The sequence below is a fragment of the Lepidochelys kempii genome, chromosome 11 (genome assembly GCF_965140265.1).
Source record: "Lepidochelys kempii isolate rLepKem1 chromosome 11, rLepKem1.hap2, whole genome shotgun sequence".
NCBI lineage: Eukaryota > Metazoa > Chordata > Testudines > Cheloniidae > Lepidochelys > Lepidochelys kempii.
This window is the reverse complement of record NC_133266.1, coordinates 43,096,591-43,115,451: the sequence shown is the minus strand read 5'-3', so window position 1 is coordinate 43,115,451 and position 18,861 is coordinate 43,096,591. Positions and strand designations below refer to the sequence as shown.

At 39.8% G+C, this 18,861-nt stretch overlaps 1 protein-coding gene across 7 annotated transcripts in view; it reads left to right on the top strand.

Moving 5' to 3' along the window:
• Positions 1 to 18,861, top strand: part of LNPK (lunapark, ER junction formation factor) — a 178,890-nt gene that overhangs the window by 93,289 nt on the left and 66,740 nt on the right. For 2 of the 7 annotated variants that reach the window (XM_073305934.1, XM_073305927.1), the window contains exons 1-5: positions 426 to 515; positions 5,808 to 5,897; positions 10,692 to 10,736; positions 12,361 to 12,548; positions 17,288 to 17,346. In XM_073305934.1, coding sequence (XP_073162035.1) covers positions 5,871 to 5,897; positions 10,692 to 10,736; positions 12,361 to 12,548; positions 17,288 to 17,346 — 319 coding nt within the window. In that variant the 5' untranslated portion in view covers positions 426 to 515; positions 5,808 to 5,870. Of the gene's footprint in view, positions 1 to 408; positions 516 to 5,807; positions 5,898 to 10,691; positions 10,737 to 12,360; positions 12,549 to 17,287; positions 17,347 to 18,861 lie in introns of those variants that run through there. The other 5 variants (XM_073305930.1, XM_073305929.1, XM_073305931.1 and 2 more) reach the window with 5 other exon arrangements.

Sequence of the window (18,861 nt, the reverse complement as noted above, 5' to 3'; positions counted from 1 at the left end):
ATTCCCAGGCAAAGACCTGTAAACACGAGCACGCGTGCATCGCCCAGCGACCCGTGGACCCCGCCTCCCTTAACGAAGAAACAAGGCTGCGAACGGCTCAGACGAGCGGGAAGGACGAGAAACACCTCAACCCCCACCCGCGCTTTCCCGGCTCCTTTCCGAGGCCAGGCGGACTGCGCGGCGGAGTGCGGGAGCCCCGGGCTTGCAGAGAACCGCCATCTCGCCCCGCCGGGTGCACACCCAGCGCTGCCCGGGCCCTGCGGGGGGCTCGAGGCGCCCGCGCCGCCCCGACGGCCGTTGGCACAGCAGCGGCGCCGCCCGACAGCTCCCAGCTGCGCGGCGCTCCCCCGTCACGTGATCCGGGCTCGGGGGGGGAGGGGGAGCGGGGAGCGGCGATTGGCTGCGCGCGGCGCGCGGTGTTTGATGGGAGAGCAGCTGAGCGGCCGGTGGTCCAGTCAGCGCCGGCGGGAGACAGCAGAGACGAGAGCAGGATGCGCGGGGGAGGCCCGCGGCAGGTACTGGGGGCTCTGCTCGGGTACCCAGCGCGTCCCGGGGCTCTGCGCGGGCCGGCGGGGGGTGGTTCCCCAGGCGGCCCGGTGATGGGTGCCCTCTTTGCCCCGGTCCTCGCCGCTCTGCCCCTGGAGCTTCCCCCGCAACCGGCTTGACAGGCGGCCCCGCTCCCTGGCGCGCAGGCCTGGCGCCCGGCAAGGGCTGGGCTGGGGAAGGGGGGCGGGTCTCGTCGTGTTCAGGGGAGCTAGTTCCCAGTCGCCAAAGCAGCTCCCAGTGACCCGGGAGGCTGGGGGAGTCGGACAGGGTAGCTACAGCGTGACACGGCAGCTTGTTCTCCCTGCGCCCGCACACGAGCATTGTGCCGGTGGGGGTGGCCTCGGGAAAGCCTGTCTGGTTTTGTTCCTACTTCTGTAAAGTACGGAGCAGGTGGTACAGCGTTAGGGGAATCTGCTTCATAAGTGATTTGCAGACAAAAGGTAGCTGCGAGTAGCTTACATTAGCTTCCAGTGCAGCTATATCAGAACAGGTAGCCTCACTGCAGCCTTAGTGTCTTTTGGCTACTGTTTTCATGGGCAGCTGTAGAAAACTAGAGTGAAAAAAGTGCTCAACCAAACCACTCCTTAATTCATTATCAAAAGCATAGTCTACTAAGGACCATTTCGCAACCAGAGTGACATACCATTGCATAGGGAAGTTCCCATATCTGGCTCAATACTGTGAATCCAGTAAACTCCTTAATTGGTCTCTTTGAAGTCCAGTTTGATCCTAAATCTGTTTTTAAAATAAGGTTTTACAAAACTTAACACCATTATTTATTTCCAATGACATTTAAAAAACTAATCAATAGAAAGATTTTTAGCAGATGTTCCTCTACAGGGTTTGCAACCCAGCACTGGTGCATGTGCTAATCTATAAGAACCTGAAACTGAGGGGGAAAAACAACTAAAATTAAATTCAGGAGTCTATTTTCATTGCTCAAACTGGGATGCAAAAACAGGCAGCCATAATGGTGAAAAACAGAGTTGATTTTAATAACTTGTTTAGTAATTTAAGGTTTTTGCAACATAGATAAGGAAACTTATAAAAAAATGAACAGTATAGTCTCCAGGGCCTATCCATCCTGAAGCTTGAATTGTTTCAGGCTGTTCCACATCTAGTTGTCTTTTCTGCAGGGTTGGCTTTCTTGAATTAAAAAATTATGATGATGAAACTGGCCAAAAATGCATGTTTAAAACTTAGACTCCTAAATCAATGACATAATATAGATTTAAGAACATGATTTAGGCACCACCATATTTGAACACATCAACTGTTTTTATGCAATCTTGACTGTTTTTATAGTACTTGAAGATTTTTTTCAAAAAAAGCTGGAATAAAGATCAAATCATATTATGTGATTCTAATTACAAAGCATTTTGGGGCTTTTTAATCAAGGCTACGAGGATTATATTTTGTTAGTTAACGGTGTCTTTAAAAGATTTTATTTGGATTTAGAGAATGGAATCAACTGAATCAAGCTGTCTAATTCTGGATCTGACTTTCAAAATGGGCTTCCACATTTTTCAGTTGTAGTTGTTGCATTGGCAATGAACTGCCAAGAGAAAGCATCAATGAATTCTGGGTGAAAATGGTTTTGTCATGAAGACTGCAAACAATTGTTTATGTATACTATTGAAGGGGGAAAAAATCCTTGCAATCATCTAATAGAATGTCTTACATACAGTTTTGTAAACTCTTAATAGTCATTAATCCCTTTTGTATATTATCTGAATTGAGGTGACTTTAAATTTTGAGAATATTGTACATAAGTGTTTCAGGTTGCAAAATTAAAGGATCTCAACTCATTTTTTGAGATCACCTGCATTTTACAAAACTCCTATTTATTATAGTAGTGTGGAGAAATCTGAAGCTGAAAATAGGACTTTCCATATAATTTTTGATACCATTTTTTCTTGAATGGCTGTTGGAGGGTCTGACACTTTTGTCATCTTTGCTTTAAGGTTAGGGTTCTATTTGAGTTCTAAAGTAAGACAAAATGCTCATATTTCAGTCTTACCTGAAGAAAGCAATCTGTAATTGCACAATTGTTGTAACAAGTTTAGCAGAACACCAAATTAAGCATGCAAATATTCCTCTGATTTTTGCTAGTTTTTCCTAGAGTTGTTTTATAGAGATGGGGCTTCCTGCTCAGTAGTTGACTGGTCAACTTCCCTTAAAAATAAATAAAGGAAAGAAAGCTTAACCTAAAACTTTCCCTTCTGCCTCATTCAGCCCTTTAATTTTCCCAACCATTCAGTTTTCACATAGATTTTCTTGATTACTATAAAGCAATGTACAGAAGCTAGTTTCTCTGGTTGAAGCAATACTGTCAACATATTTAATCTCTCAATTTAGGAATTGACTATAAAATGTTTCCACATAACTTTTATCTTAAATGATAAGCTTTGGACATTTAAATTATTGCTTTGCCACATTGGGATAGCAAATACTGCACATGGTAACACAGTTGCATTTTCAGTAATATGTGGTGATATTTATGGAAGGTTCTATCACAGCACTGACAATCAGAGTGAAAAGAGGAACTCTGCTCATGCTGGTGGAGACATAGAGAGGCAGAAATAAGCTGTAACTTGCTATTGGCAAGGGCATGAGAAGGAAAGAGGCCTAGGAAAGGGGAAGTTTTGTCAGGATAGATATTAGGATGTTAATGGTGTGCACGTGTGTGTGAGAGAGAGAAGTGATGTGAAGTAGAGTGAGCAAGAGGCCCTTGGATATTCTATTTATGGAGGAGCTGGAGGAAATCTGTCCTGTGGTTGTTTGTGAAAGAGCTGCAGAAGAAAGACATGGGGGAAGAAGAGTGGTACTGGAAGGGCTGGCAGCTAATGTACTTCATGTGCAAACCAAAACAATGGGGAATGCTTAGTCTTTCAAATATAATACATGGCATATAAATAAAGAATAGGAAATTTACTTGCTTCCCTAATTTAGCTGTTCATATCAAATATCATTCCTTTAAAAATGTCTGATTTTTCAGAATAGTACATGTAAAGCAAGTCACATTTCTAGTCCATATGAACGTGTCCATACCCACATTTTGACAAGACTGCTTTCTTTCACAGATATTTGCCAAATAAGTTTCAAAATAGACAAGTGATACTAATAAGGCCAAGTTAAATATATACATTGAGATTGTTTTTGTCCTTTTAAAGAATGCAAACTTTCTGGTGAGTAATTAGACACATTGTAGCTTAGCCCTTCTTTTTTTTTGCAACAAAAACGGCATCTCTTTTTAAAAGTGTTCAAGAGCAAAGTGTCTGCTCAGAATGGTCCAAACATATAATACATATTTGGCATACACCGCCTTACATGTGACTGCCAAGTAGATGTTATATAAACTTTAACAAAACGTTTTTTAGCATTAAAACAAATAGATTATTCTTTCATTGTGAACTTTGTTGTAGAAGTGGCTATCCACAGGGTAAATCTAAGGGACCCAGAAAGTATTTGTGCTTTTCCCTGTCTGCAGCTCACCCCTCTTGATTAGTCATCTGGCAGCAGCAACGTTGATCTGTCCATCTGTTCTTTGCTTTAATTTGCAGTAGTTCAAATACTGATTTTTCTCAGCATCTTTAAGGATTGTTTTCAGAATCATAAGACTTAACTGCATTCTCATAGTTCTGGCTTCCATGGAAATTTTTGGTTTTCTTAAATGGTGAAAGAGTTACTTAGCACTCACTACAGCTAATACTGCTGTGGCTATGTGTACTGTGTTATTACCTTGTTCTGACAACCTCTTAAACTTTTTGAGAAGAAATCTGGATCTAGATGGAGTTTCTGTATCTTTAATTTGGCCAAAGATAATTAGTAATGGTAATTTTAATACCTCTGCTAAAATGAAGGATTTTTTCTCTTAAAGACAGTGTTACTTCAATCTCCTTAGTTCAAAAGACTTGGTACAACCCTTGTTTTTTGGTTGGGATTATTATTATTAACAGGGATCCTAGTTTTCTGAGATTTAAAAAAAAAATTATCTGATAAAAACCATAAAAATCCCAGTGTTTCCCACAATTAAAATGAAATGCTGAACTGTAGTTTCCCTAGCCTTGATATATAGTTATCTGTTGAACACAATGTTTTATTGATAGACTGCAGAACCCCATTTAGCTGAGCCTCCATTATTTGCCTCCTTGTATTAACTGAACCAGAGGTGCCCAAGCCCCAGTCATTGTCAGCGCGGGGCAGCTGCTGGCTCTGTTAATATGGAGAGATGGATAATGGAGGTTCGGATAAATGGGGTTCTGGTATATATAGATATGGTATGTGTATGTATAAATATACACATATACATATACACAGACGTTTATTTTTTTACAAAATGTAAAAATGAAAGATTCTCTGTAAAAATGCAAATTCCACGTTTTTCCATGGCAAATGGCTTTCTAGAATCTCTGGTTATTACAAATAGGAATTTGTAACTTTTTTTTCTCATTTATAGGTAAAAATTCTAAATTGAGGGACTGAAATGGTAGTAAAATATGTAATCTATCATCTGTAAATTCTGTGTGAACCCATCTGGGCAAGCTCGTGGCTGAAGGTTGTTGGTTTATGATTGCTGTTCATTGGTCTCTGAAGTAACTTGGTGGCTATTCCATTTTTCTGTGAAGCATCCACATTATGATTTTTGCTGATCGGAATCCTTGTCAGTCTTGGCAGACAGCTGGACCTGGAGACTGACCTATCGCTGCACCATTAGAAGTATTAAAGGCCATTGCACTGCTGCTGTCTGGATTGTATATATTCTGGGCATAAAGAGAGGCCAATCTGACACTTCACAAGAGCATTCAATTCACATTAAATTTGAATTTGACAATTTTAGATTTTTTTTAACATGGTCTGAATTTTAAATAATCTGCAGTTGAAATTAATGTACGGCTAATTAAATTACATGGCACTTAAATCATTCTCATTTGCTAAATTATAACATTTGTGGCACTTAAATGAAGACAAGGGCTCTGAGTACTAGTTGTTTTGTATTTTACTTGTAGATAGATATCTCCAAAACAAAACATAAACTTGCCCACAATCTTGGTAAGCTACTTAGTAGAATGACTTAACAATACAAAGAGGTTCTAAAACTGGTGGCTGGAGTGAAGGAGTATGTGAAGAATTTGGAGATGATAGACACCCATATGCAGTGTTACTTAATTTATATTCTAGAATGCAATTGTGAAATATCACCTTAAACATCTTAAAATGTACTTTTGGCGTATTCTTAAACAGAAATGCTTTACTTCTAGCTGTGAATTCCATCAGAAGATTGTTATAAGCAACCAAGTCAACCTATTTCCACAAATTAAAAAATGGGTGGATTAGTTTCCCGATGGAGGGTAAGTAAATCTTGTTATGATATAAAAATCTTTACAGATAGTTCAGGAGACTAAAATACTTGTAAGTCTGAAATATTCTTTTCTGAATAATTTGATATGGTTTAGAATAGAATTCTGTATTTGTTCATAGGTTTCAGAGTGGTAGCCGAGTTAGTCTGTATCAGCAAAAAGAATGAGGAGTACTTGTGGCACCTTAGACTAACACATTTATTTGGGCATAAGTTTTTGTGGGCTAAAACCCACTTCATCGGATGCATGCAGCGGAAAATACAGTAGGAAGATAGATATATACACAGAGAACATGAAAAAATGGGTGTTGCCATACCAACTATAATGAGACTAATCAATTAAGGTGAGCTATTATCAGCAAGAGAAAAAACTTTTGTAGTGATAATCAGGATGGCCCATTTCCAACAGTTGACAAGAAGGTGTGAGTAACAGTAGGGGAAAAATTAGGATGGGGAAATAGTTTGTACTTTCTGTAATGACCCCTCCACTCCCAGTTTTTATTCAAGCCTAATTTAATAGTGTCCAGTTTACAAGTTAGTTCCAATTCTGCAGTTGCTCATTGGAGTCGGTTTCTGAAGTTTTTTTGTTGGAGTATTGCGACTTTTAAATCTGTAATTGAGTGACCAGGGAGGTTGAAGTGTTCTCCGACTGGTTTTTGAATGGTATAATTCTTGACGTCTGATTTGCATCCATTTATTCTTTTGCGTAGAGACTGTCTGGTTTGGCCAATGTACATGGCAGAGGGGCATTGCTGGCACATGATGGCATATATCACATTGGTAGATGTGCAGGTGAACGAGCCTCTGATGGTGTGGCTGATGTGATTAGGTCCTATGATGATGTCCCTTGAATAGATATGTGGACAGAGTTGGCAACGGGCTTTGTTGCAAGGATAGGTTCCTGGGTTAGTGTTTTTGTTGTGTGGTGTGTGGTTGCTGGTGAGTATTTGCTTCAGGTTGGGGGACTATCTATAAGCTAGGACTGGGCTGTTTCCCAAGATCTGTGAGAGTGATGGGTCGTCCTTCAGGATAGGTTGTAGATCCTTGATGATGTGCTGAAGAGGTTTTAGTTCAGGGCTGAAAGTGACGGCTAATGGCGTTCTGTTACTTTCTTTGTTGGGCCTGTCCTGGAGTAGGTGACTTCTGGGTATTCTTCTGGCTCTGTCATTCTGTTTCTTCACTTCAGCAGGTGGGTATTGTAGTTTTAAGAATGCTTGATAGAGATCTTGTAGGTGTTTGTCTGAGGGATTGGAGCAAATGCGGTTGTATCTTAGAGCTTGGCTGTAGACAATGGATCGTGTGATGCAGTCTGGATGAAAGCTGGAGGCATGTAGGTAAGTATAGCGATCAGTAGGTTTCCAGTACAGGGTGGTATTTATGTGACCATCACTTATTAGTGCTGTAGCGTCCAGGAAGTGGATCTCTTGTGTGGACTGGTCCAGGCTGAGGTTGATGGTGGGATGGAAATTGTTGAAATCATGATGGAATTCCTCAAGGGCTTTTTTTCATGGGTCCAGATGATGAAGACATCATCCATCCTGATTATCACTACAAGTTTTTTTTCTTCTTCTCCTGCTGATAATAGCCCACCTTAATTGATTAGTGTTGTTATAGTTGGTATGGCAACATCCATTTTTTCATGTTCATGTATATCTTCCCCCCTGTATTTTCCACTGCATGCATCCAGCAAAATGGGTTTTAGCCCACAAAAGCTTATGCCCAAATAAATTTGTTAGTATTTGTTCATGATACTTTGGTCAAAAAACTGTTCTGAGTCTGAAATTTCTAGTAATCATCTATGTGCTGATTGAAAACCAATAACCAAATAAACATTGGTCATGCTACCCAAATGGAAAACTGTATAACTGATTAGGCCTGGGTTCAGAATCCACTTAGGGCATGTCAACAGGTTTCAGAGTAACAGCCGTGTTAGTCTGTATTCGCAAAAAGAAAAGGAGTACTTGTGGCACCTTAGAGACTAACCAATTTATTTGAGCATGAGCTTTCATGAGCTACAGCTCACTTCATCGGATGCATGCCGTGGAAACTGCAGCAGACTGCTGCTGCAGTTTCCACGGCATGCATCCGATGAAGTGAGCTGTAGCTCACGAAAGCTCATGCTCAAATAAATTGGTTAGTCTCTAAGGTGCCACAAGTACTCCTTTTCTTTTAGGGCATGTCCTTACTAATAGGCTGTTTTGTGCCTTACTTAGCTTTTATTGCTTTCTTTGTCCTGCCTTTGGACCTTGCTTTGAATTTCTAATAGTTAGAAATGTGGTGAAGATGACTGTCACCTCAGGGATTCCTTCAGAAGTCCCTTTCTAGATCTGATAATCACTTACATCTATCCTGATCCAGTGCTAACAGTACATAACAGATTGTGATTTGGTTGCTGTTCCTGAGCCTTTTAACCTAGGTACTAGTGAATCAATCAAGGAGAGTATCATTCTTTATTTGTCTAGATGTATGTACTAGTTTAAGAGTGTCTAGCAAATATTTAAAAATAGAGGTAAATCTCCCTTCCGTCCCATTCTGCAGGAAAACTAGTATCTTTAGTTTATACATTTGTTGTTGGGATGTGTGAGGAACTTATGGCAAAGCGAGGTCAAATACATGAATGGTGAAGTCTGGTCATTCTTGCCTCTTGCGGGAGTAAGTTCCATAGTCTAGTTTGTTCTTGGTTTTTTAGCATATCTGAGTGTGTGAAAGCTTTCTTTACAAAACACTTGTAAACTGCAAACTATTTACAGCTCACCTAAATTCACTGTATATTTCTCATATGTGTTGCATGCCCAAAGAATGTCTTGAGTTTTTAACCAAAAAATACTGCATAAATCTAGTCCTCTAAAGATTTAACCTGTCAAATTTGTATAATGGATGTTTTACCAGGCCCTTACGGGTAAAATATAACTTTCCTGCTCATGTTGTGCCATCTGGCTGACACCTCTACGTGAGTTTGAGGGGGAACCAAAAAAGATAATGAACAGGTTGAGATGTATCTTCTTTTCTCAAAACTCAGTGTTTTGGAAGATGGACTCTATTCCTGAAAGAAATCCTCCTGGGAGGTGAAAATATTCTGTTTGCAGTTGCTAGTAATTTTTATTTAAAACAAATACACATAGGCAGCAATGTTCACGTGACTTTTTTGTTGGAATGTCAGGTTGGTCTCTGCTGTTCACATCTCCTCCCTTGTTTCATTCATCAATATATTTCCTCTCCTCATTTATTCCATATCCTACATTCATAATAGCTTCAGATCCTCCACAGGTGTTCTTCCTTTCACATGTACCCCCTCTCTCTGTCTTCCTCCAAGTCTCATCTACCTCCCTCCTTATTGCCGCTGTGTGTGTACACCAGATCACTAGCACTGGAAGTGGGTAGGGGAAAGGTGAGACCCAGAGAACAATGAAGGGCAGCTCTCCTGCACAGCAGCTGAGTTCTTAATTTATGATTAAAAAGTTGCTGGGGCTCAAGCAATTAGGTGCTGGAGCTCAACCAGTTTTTTTTTTTACTTCAATAACTGATGCAGCAAGCTAAGTTCCCTCTAAGCTGCACGGCAGTACAGCTGCCTATTAAGCACCACGCAGGTGCTCAGGGCTGCAACTGGGAGAGGTTCCTCTCCCCAAGCCCCAGACCTGCTGAGGCACCCCTCCCCAGACCTGCTGTAGCCAGGGGATAGTTGCTCCTCCCCAGGCCCTGCCCCAGTCCGTTCCTGGACCTGCCACAGCTTGGGGACAGGTGCCCCTCCCCCAGAACCGACCCGACCCTGCCGCGAACCTGCTGTGGCCAGGGAGAGGCACCTCTCCCCCTTATCCCAGGTGCTGCTGTGGGGAGAGAGAGCAGGGGTGGAGTCTGGGGCAGCTGGGCTTGGGCGAGCTCAGGCTTCAATCCCCTGTCTTGGGGTCCTGTAGTAATTTTTGTTGTCAGAAGCAGTTCGTGGTGCAATAAGTTTGAGAACCCATATTCTAAGGGAATGTCTACATTACAGACTTAAGTCAATGTATGTTAGCTCGACTTCCAGCCCCACAGTAATTAGCATGGACATCAACCACCACGGTACCCTCCTTCTCTTGGTGGTGGATGTCCTCCCAAGGAGTGCTTCAACTAACTGTGGGGTGGGGTTGAGAGCAAGGGCTTTCAGCTCTGTGCCGCTCCCCACCAGGAGCAGAGGCTAGCTGGGTGGGGAGCAAGGCAGGTGTAGCCTGGCAGACAGCTGGGGGCAGCTGGATTCTAGCTGCCTGGCTTTCTTGCCCATTTCAGGGCTCCAGCACCTAGCCCTGAAATGGACAAGACAGCCAACAGCCAATGTAAGTAACACAGTGTCTACACAGACACTGTCTCCCTGACTACACCAACATAAGCTCTACACCTCCTGTGGAGGTAGAGTTGTTATGTCGGTGTAGTAGGGCATTTACATCAGCGGGACAAGGCTGTAGTATGTACACTGACGTAATTAGGTCAACATAAGCTGCCTTACGTGGACCTACCTCTGTAGTGTAGACCAGGTCTTTGTACTAGGTCTGCTGGCAGGGTGCACATCCTTGTTAGTGTGTGGCTTAGGAGAGGAGCCTTTATAAGCAGCTAATGTCAGCAGGAAATGTGCACGGAAAGTGGATAACTAGTCAATTAAAATGAGTACAAAGTAAAAGTACATTTCATTTGTTGGTTTTGAATGAAAACACCTTAATCTGTTGTCACATATAAATACTGCTGGCAGTATGTTGTAAACAGAATATCTTGGGTATCACTGTAGAGTTCGATGACACCTCTTTTCCCTCCCCGAAAGCAGGCAAAGGCTTCGACAGTAGAAGTGTTGGAGAAAATTGATAAGGTATGTATTTTGCCTCTGCACTATTCCTGTTCTATTTACTTTAGAAATAGACATCTAACATCTGGGCAGTTTTTTAAAATCACCAAGCTTGTAACAAATGGGTGGGGGGGTGTTAGGAGAGGAGGTTATGTACATTTTTAATTAGGGTTGGCAGAATTCAATTTTAACTTTTTTTTAGAATTTTATCATGTTATTTAAATCTTTGTAGTTGCAGGAAGTTATCGGCGGGGGATCAGGCAATAATTATTTAATCTCAGTGGAGAGATTCAGAAAGTTAAAGCTTAATAACCATTAAAACACACATGTCAATATATACAAAGTAAATATCATTAAATCAAAATCTAAGTTCTTAAGCAGCATTTTTTTGCTTTGCCTGTCTGTTTATTTTGATTGTCAATGGAAATATATTTTTTTTTTTTTGGTTTGTGTGCATACGGTGAAATCAATGTTTACGGATTTAAAAAAAAAAATCAAATCCTTCCAAGCCTATTTGTAATGGAATTAAAATTATAATGGTGCTGATTCCAGACTTGAGCATTGATGTACTAGAGACTTGGAGCTTCAGGAGAAGGAAAGTAGAGAGCAGAACCCCAACATTAAATGATTTTGAATATTAGCACTTCCTCAAGAAATAGCTACATAACTTATAGTCTAAGTCTACATTTCAACAACTTGTAAAGTAAATAAATGTTAAATTGGCCTGGTTGGAGAATCTAATTAAGGGTAATTTTTAGGCTCTCATTTTTATATTCTCCAGAAAATGTCACTAGAACAAAGTCCTATTCATTTGTCTCATTCGAAAAGCTTCAATACAGGTTGTGTTACAACTTTTATTATAAGTGATAAAATAAGATCATGGACAGAATAATTAAAGAGACGGTTCAGTGATCTAGTATGATTCTGGTCAACTATTGTGAAAGTTGTCTGTTTATGGAGCAATGACCTGTTTTGAAATATTCCGTCAGTATTTTCATTGGTCAGATTAATGAAGGTGTGGGTAATCCTGTTGTCACTGAAAGTACAAAGCACTGTTAGATCATTCATCCACCTGCCAAAAAAAACAAAACAAAACAGTGTTAAGATATTCAGGACTGTATTCTTAATGGGAGGGAGTACTAAAACAAAAATATAGTTGAAGTGGCTGCAATAGCTCAGCTTTGTCACAGCAGGAGATGGTACTATTAAAATATAAAAACATATTTTGAAGTTTCACAGATGCCTGTTTAAGCAACAGTACTCAAACTGCAGAACACTTTCCTGTGATCAGAAAAAGCTGGCTGGTCCCATGATGCTGGTTCTCCCCCTTGTTTCCAAGTTACTAAATTTCATTAAGGCAGCTAAAAATACACATATTCTTAATATCACTCTTGAGTTGCTGTAGTTGCCCAAGGAATGTTATCTGCTCATGAATGAAGGGCAGGTGGTCCATGCCACGGCCAATGTATTAAGGTGTAGTTCATGCTATGAACATGTTAGATTTGTTGGACAAACAGTGTCAAGTACAGAAAGCCTGATTGCTTTTGTAATGTTTTCAGATGTCATACGGAAATGCTCAACTTCAACAAACCTAATAAAGCATTCGTTACCTTCAGCCACTAGTCACTTAAAAATCCTTTATTTACAGGACATCCAGGCATTAGAAGAATTTAGAGAAAAAAATCAGAGGCTACAGAAGCTATGGGTTGGAAGACTACTTCTCTACTCATCAATTCTTTATCTTATTACTTGTTTAATTGTATATTTGTGGTATCTTCCTGATGAATGGACAGCAAGGCTGATTATGATGCTTCCATTTTTTGCATTTCCATTGATGTAAGTAAAATATGCCTTTTTCCTAACTGCTGTCTCTTTGTTGAAAGGAAGTGGAAAGTGAATCTCAGCAGGGCCTTGGGTTTGTTTTTGTCAACCCTTGAGTTATCACAACTTGCTGGATTTTTCTCTTTAAAATAGATCTGAGTAGTTAGGCAGAAGAGTGTGGTGTAGGGTTTTTTGTTTTTTATTTTGTTTTTGGGTTTTTTTGGTGAGGGAAATGTCTGCTGGGTCTGGGTTTGGAGTGGAACTTAAAGATTTTTCCGTTCAAAAAGTGTCAACATCTGAAGATGCTTAGTTTATTAGAATGAGACTCACTCGGGTTATGTAAATCTGAACAGCCTTAAAATCCGTTTCATTTGGGTTGAAGATAAGTTTGTCCTGTTCTAAGTTTTTAAAGGGATATCATCAACTCAAAATCTAGTCCTTTAAAAAATATTTAAATTATTAGGGTGCAACAGCTACTCCTAAATTTCCCGGACTGTTTTTATGGCTTTATTATTGTTTAGGTTTATAAAAAAATTTCTCCCCTCATTGTCTGAAAGAGTTGCACAAACAAAATACTTTGTAGGTAGTCAAAGTGCTGGCGAATGCAAAAACTAAAACTGGGAAAGAAAAATGTTCCAAGTTTTCAGTTTAAGTACATTTTAGGTGCAACTAACAAAACTGTGTAAATGTTCAAGTTGAATTGATTTTTTTTAATAAAGTTGATGGTGTCCCTTTAACGTGTGGATGAGTTTCACATGAGGAGCTGTTCTACTGGAGTATTCTTGATAGAGTTTTTTCCTATCATAGAATGTTAAGGAGCCCTGATGCTGTTAACTCTTTGAATATAGAGTAGGCAAAATGGCTACTAAGTTGGTTTTAGTTCTGTTTGCTTGAACTGATTACTTTGCTTGTAAAGTGTCTTGTTTTCAACGTTTTGTGTTTAGTTTCAAATTTTACCCAGGGTCGGTGCAACCACTAGGCGAACTAGACGGTCGCCTAGGGTGCCAAGTGGTTGGGGGGCGGCCAAAAGCGCGCTCCGGGGAGGCAGTGGAGTGGAGGTGAGCTGGGGCAGGGGGTCGCAGGGAGGGCCGCCTGCAGGAAGTAACGAGGAGGGGGGGTGGTGCACAGGAGAACCACTCCCCGCCGCAGCTCACCTCTGCTCCACCTTCTCCCCTGAGCACCGCCCCGCTCTGCTTCTCTCCCTCCCAGACTTGCATGCCAAACAGCTGATTGGCGCCGCAAGCCTGGGAGGTGGGAGAAGCAGCGGCATGCTCGGGGAGGAGGCAGAGCAGAGGTGAGCTGGGGCACGGAGTTGCCGCACGCAGCTCCCCGGACTGAGGGGTGGGTGGGAGGCGCAAGGTGGAAGTTTTGCCTAGGGTGCACAATATCCTTGCACCGGCCCTGATTTTACCCCTGCTGAAATTTAGGCTTGACAGGATTTTCACCTTGGATCATCTTTGGGATCGGAGAGGCATGAAGTCTGTTTAGCCTTTTGGTGCTTTAATACAGATATTACAGCAAGACTGATTTGTGCAGACTGTGGACAGCAAAACTACATGAAGTCTTTTAAAATGCTTTTTGCACATGTAGTAATCTTGCTATTCATAAATATGTACTAACTTGCTATATAATATTGATGTTCACTTGAAAATGGATATATATTTCATGAAATAAAACATGTAGATCAATATACATGTACAGCAATACACTGACTGAACTGATCTATAAATGAAGGCTCAAAGTAGGCTTTGACAAACAGAATGAATAGGTTTCCCCCCTTCCCCGGTAGTATTGTGAAAAAGGCTTTTTACCTAGCCTGCTATTTATGTCAGCCTCCCTCTTATACTCAAATATAGCAAATGAGTTTTGCCATTGTTCAAGGGCCTGTCTTCTTCTACTAGTCTGATCTTCTAATGGATATTTTGTTCTCCTGTTTTTCTAAGTTCAGTACACATTTCATTTTTGAACGATAAGCTTTCATGAAATCCTGAGTCAGGCAACCACCAAGCATATGAATGTTTAAAATTAAATTTAGGCTCTTATGACTTGGAAGGATGTGTCTGATTTTTCTCCTGAGCCCAGTCCTCTTCAGTTTTTATCTGGCAGGTATGAATGGCAAGCAGCTGCCAGCATGTCTTCTTTCTCAGTCAAGAGGTGAATCTATGTTGAATGCCTGGTGCCATCCAGTACTAACTCTAGAGATTTTTCTGCCTTAAGCAAACTAGAAAATGTCTGCCCCCTACCCCCCCAGCCTGCAGTCACTCACTAACAGTACTGTGTTACCTCGCTTCCACAAGGTCTGAGCATGTTACCGATGCTGGTACAGTGAGCTAGGTTCTAGGAATATGTAGCATTTTTAACTTTGAAATACTTACATTTAAATAACTGAAGACTTGAGAAAAATAGTGGCACATAAGAAAGCCTCACTTCTTGAAACTGCAATTACTTCCATTCAGAATTATTTTGTCTTATTTCTTCAGCTGAAACTTTAAATTATTTAAATTCTCTGATAATTAAATTGACAAGATTCTTCATTTAACCTTTTCAATTTGAGAGCTGGAGTGGACATAATAGTCCTAAAAAAGAGAATTTAGAATGGAAACTTCAATACTAATAGCACTATCTGATTGCTCAACATATAGCACTAGGTGGTGCGGGAAAGAAACTTGACTTGGGGAAAAAATAAATAATGGTTAAAGGAAATAATGCTTCTGGGTTTATAGCATACTCTCCAAAACAATTTAAGACTCTACAGACACATGATGCATCATTGTCTCATCACTTTATAGAGAATAAGTGCCACTCACGTGACATATAAGGAATATGTCAGCAATCATTATACTACTTTATAACTGTTTTTAAAATAGTTATTAAACCATGAATTTGGAAGCGGAATGTCAGTATAGTATGCCTTTGTTAATTCTGTCTCTGTTAATGATTTGTTGTCTGTGACCTTCAGCAATCACTTCACCTAAGTGCTTTGACATCTGCATCTGGAAAATTGGGATAGTAGTTAACTAACTCACCTCTCAAGGATTTTGTGACTATTAATTGTTGTAAGCATTTTAGTAATGCAATATAAGATATAAATGCTAAGTATGTGCTTATTAATCAGCGACATCAATGTGTTGTGTTAAAACTTTGTGGAATTTTGCTTATTCTTTTTGATGCTAAACATGAGTTTGGTAACTCTTTGCTTTAACCTCATGCAGACCTCTAATATTTATTATTGGCTTCATTTAATTCTGTGTCTGCCTTTAGATTTTTAAATAGTGCCTATGACAAACAGGGTTTTACATAAAATTCTCAGTGAGGCTTGAAAATCTACTTGCTACTAGGGAGTTGGTAGATTTTCCTGACAAGCAAAAGGCGCCAAAGTCATCACTTTAAGTAGCACTTAAATTTTTTTTTAAAAAAAGAAGTTTCTAATCCTTATGCCTGCAAGGAGAACCTTACTAATGTAAAATGAATGTAGATCAGTGCAGTTTTTCCCTCCTAAGAGTGTAGATAAACTGCTCCATTGTTTCTGCTAATATTCAAAGTCTTATGAAGCAGCTGACAAGATGTGGGTCAGAATCACTGCTGCTATTCAATTTTACAGGGCTCTGACAAGAATAATGTCAGTTTACTCTTCTGCTTGGAAAATGATTTAATGTAGCAAGTGCACAATAGCTGTTTTCTGTGGACCATTCTGGTATGACCCCTCCCCACTAACCTCCCAAATCTTCAGTTTTTTTAATATAGCTGGTAAGTCTAGTCCTCAGGTTAGTATGTGTTTGATAAATATTTCAAGAAGTAACCTGCAAATGAAGTTGTTTGCAGCAGATTACTTGAGCAACATAGTCCTTGAATTTATGATGTTTCTACATGAAAATCAATCCTTGCTTGAATCCTTACATATTCTAATATGTGACTAAATATGTGAGCGTAAAAGTTTATTTTTAAAATTCTTATTATTATAGGTTTTTACTGCTTTACTTTTGGAGGGTAATATATTAAAACTTCCCCATTAAATATGACATTGTCATTGTGGCTGCTTCTTCATTAGCTCTTTACATAGTAATAATTTGTTTCATTATATTTTAATAGAAACATTACTGATATGTAAATCAGTGCTGTGATGGGAGGAAATGCTGGAGCATCATTCATAACTTCTCACTTCGTAATATATTTGTGAAGATTTTCACTACTTTCTGCATAGCTGCTAAGGATGGTTTCCTTGAAGGAAGTGATTATAGATAGGTTTCAGAGTAGCAGCCATGTTAGTCTGTATTCGCAAAAAGAAAAGGAGTACTAGTGGCACCTTAGAGACTACCCAATTTATTTGAGCATAAGCTTTCGATGCATCCGATGAAGTGAGCTGTAGCTCACGAAAGCTTATGCTCAAATAAATTGGGTAGTCTCTAAGGTGCCACTAGTACTCCTTTTGATTATAGATGATCTACTTTAAAAACTAGGTGTTACAAGGGGAATGTGACCTAGGAGTAATGTTACTTTTTCTGTTGGTGTCCTTTGCAGCATTTGTAAGAGATGTTGGAGGGGAACAATGCTACCTTTTGTGAAAGTGTTTGACACTAGCTGTTCTCTGAAACTAGAGTTTCTATTAAACCTTCAGAATAGGCTACTTGTAAACCATTTTGGAGGAGTGCTAGTCACTCCATAATTGAGGGAGAAGTTAGCTTCCCATTACAAATTTAACTATTTTCAGTTAGTTTACATTAAGACTAATAAAACAACTTTTTTCCCTTCCCCAGAATCTGGTTTATAAGAACAGTGCTCATTTTCTTCTTTTCCAAAAGAACAGAAAGAAATAGTAAGTATCTTTTCAGTCTTTTTCAAATCCTGTGGAACTATTTAGTAGGAGTGAGACTCAATATAATATAAGCTTCCCGGAGAGGAATGATGATGACCTCTCGGTAGAGGCACAGAGCTGGGACTTGGTAGACTTTTAAATTCTGTTTCTGCCACTTACTTCCTTGGAAAGTCACTTAATCTCTTTTCTTCCCAGCTATAAAATGGCAACACCCTGCCATACAGGGGTGTTGTGAGGTGTAATAGATCAATTCAGGGGCCTTCAGCACCGGTGCATCTTGATCCCTCCTATTCTCTGCCTGTGGCATACAGTAGTTCAATCTCCTGTGGATTTCATTTACTTTTGAGATAAGAATAGATGATCTAGTGGTCCCTTCTTGCCTTAAACTCTCTGATTGTATGTCAGAAACTCATATGGCCCCCTGACTAGTATATAAGATCGATTGACTATAGGCTTCAAAAGAGTTACTACAAATACTCTGGCAGTATTTTGACTGTCTTAACTTTCTCATGCTGTGTGTAAGGGCAGAGACTGTTTATATGAAATAAGTTCTAATGTCCTTCTTTTGAAGAGACTACTGCAATTTTCATTGTTGTCTGTAGCATGGCTGTAATAGTATGCTATTAAAAAGAAGCAGTGTCTTCTAAATGGAAAAGTGGGACAGGCAAGCATCATTTTCTTGATGTAATATTAATATGTTTTGAGAGCTGCCTATCCACAGCAATGGGAATTCCTGTCTTTTCTATTTATTTATTTAATTTTTTTAAAGTAGTACAGATAGGTGGCATGAGAATAATGCAGAATGTTCAAAAGGGATGGCCAGAGTTCCAATAAAAGGATAAATTCTAAGGCAGAATTTAAAAACAGGCATTTGTGGTGGTGGGTCTATCCATAGTATTTAGAATTAATTAAGAGACCTATTCATTAAAGGTGAGATTGCCTTCAACACTCCTTACTGATGTAGGCAAAACATGAAGAGAATTCAGATTTGGCCCTGTGTTTTATGACTCAAAGGAGATTCAAGAATTGTTCTTGTGTTATTTGAAACACCTTGTAATTTACTACGTTAAGCAACATAACTTTTTGAACATCTTTCCTCTGATTCAACACTGCTTAAATATTTTGGATATAAATATACCTATAGCGTTATTTTTCAATGTGGTCTAGGATTATTTTATTTAGAGATGAAGGCGTATCAGTGTCTCAGGTGCTAATATGTTGCACTTTTTTCACTTTCTACAGTATCTGTGTAGTTTGCCTGGATATTTGAAGCTTACAGATGTTTTAAACTCCACAGATTAATTTTAATACTTTTTGTTAAACCTGTGTTTAACAGACTAGCTCAGACTTCTTTCTCCATACTCTTTTCCTTCTGAGTACAACTGTTAAACTTAATCCTAGTGACAGTGGGGTGGGGGTTTCTGTTTTTGTTCTAGACAGGGTCTATGCTGGGAGGCCATGCTTCTGTCTTGTCTCTTTCACTCTCACAGCAAGCTGTAGTGGGGGAGATCTTAT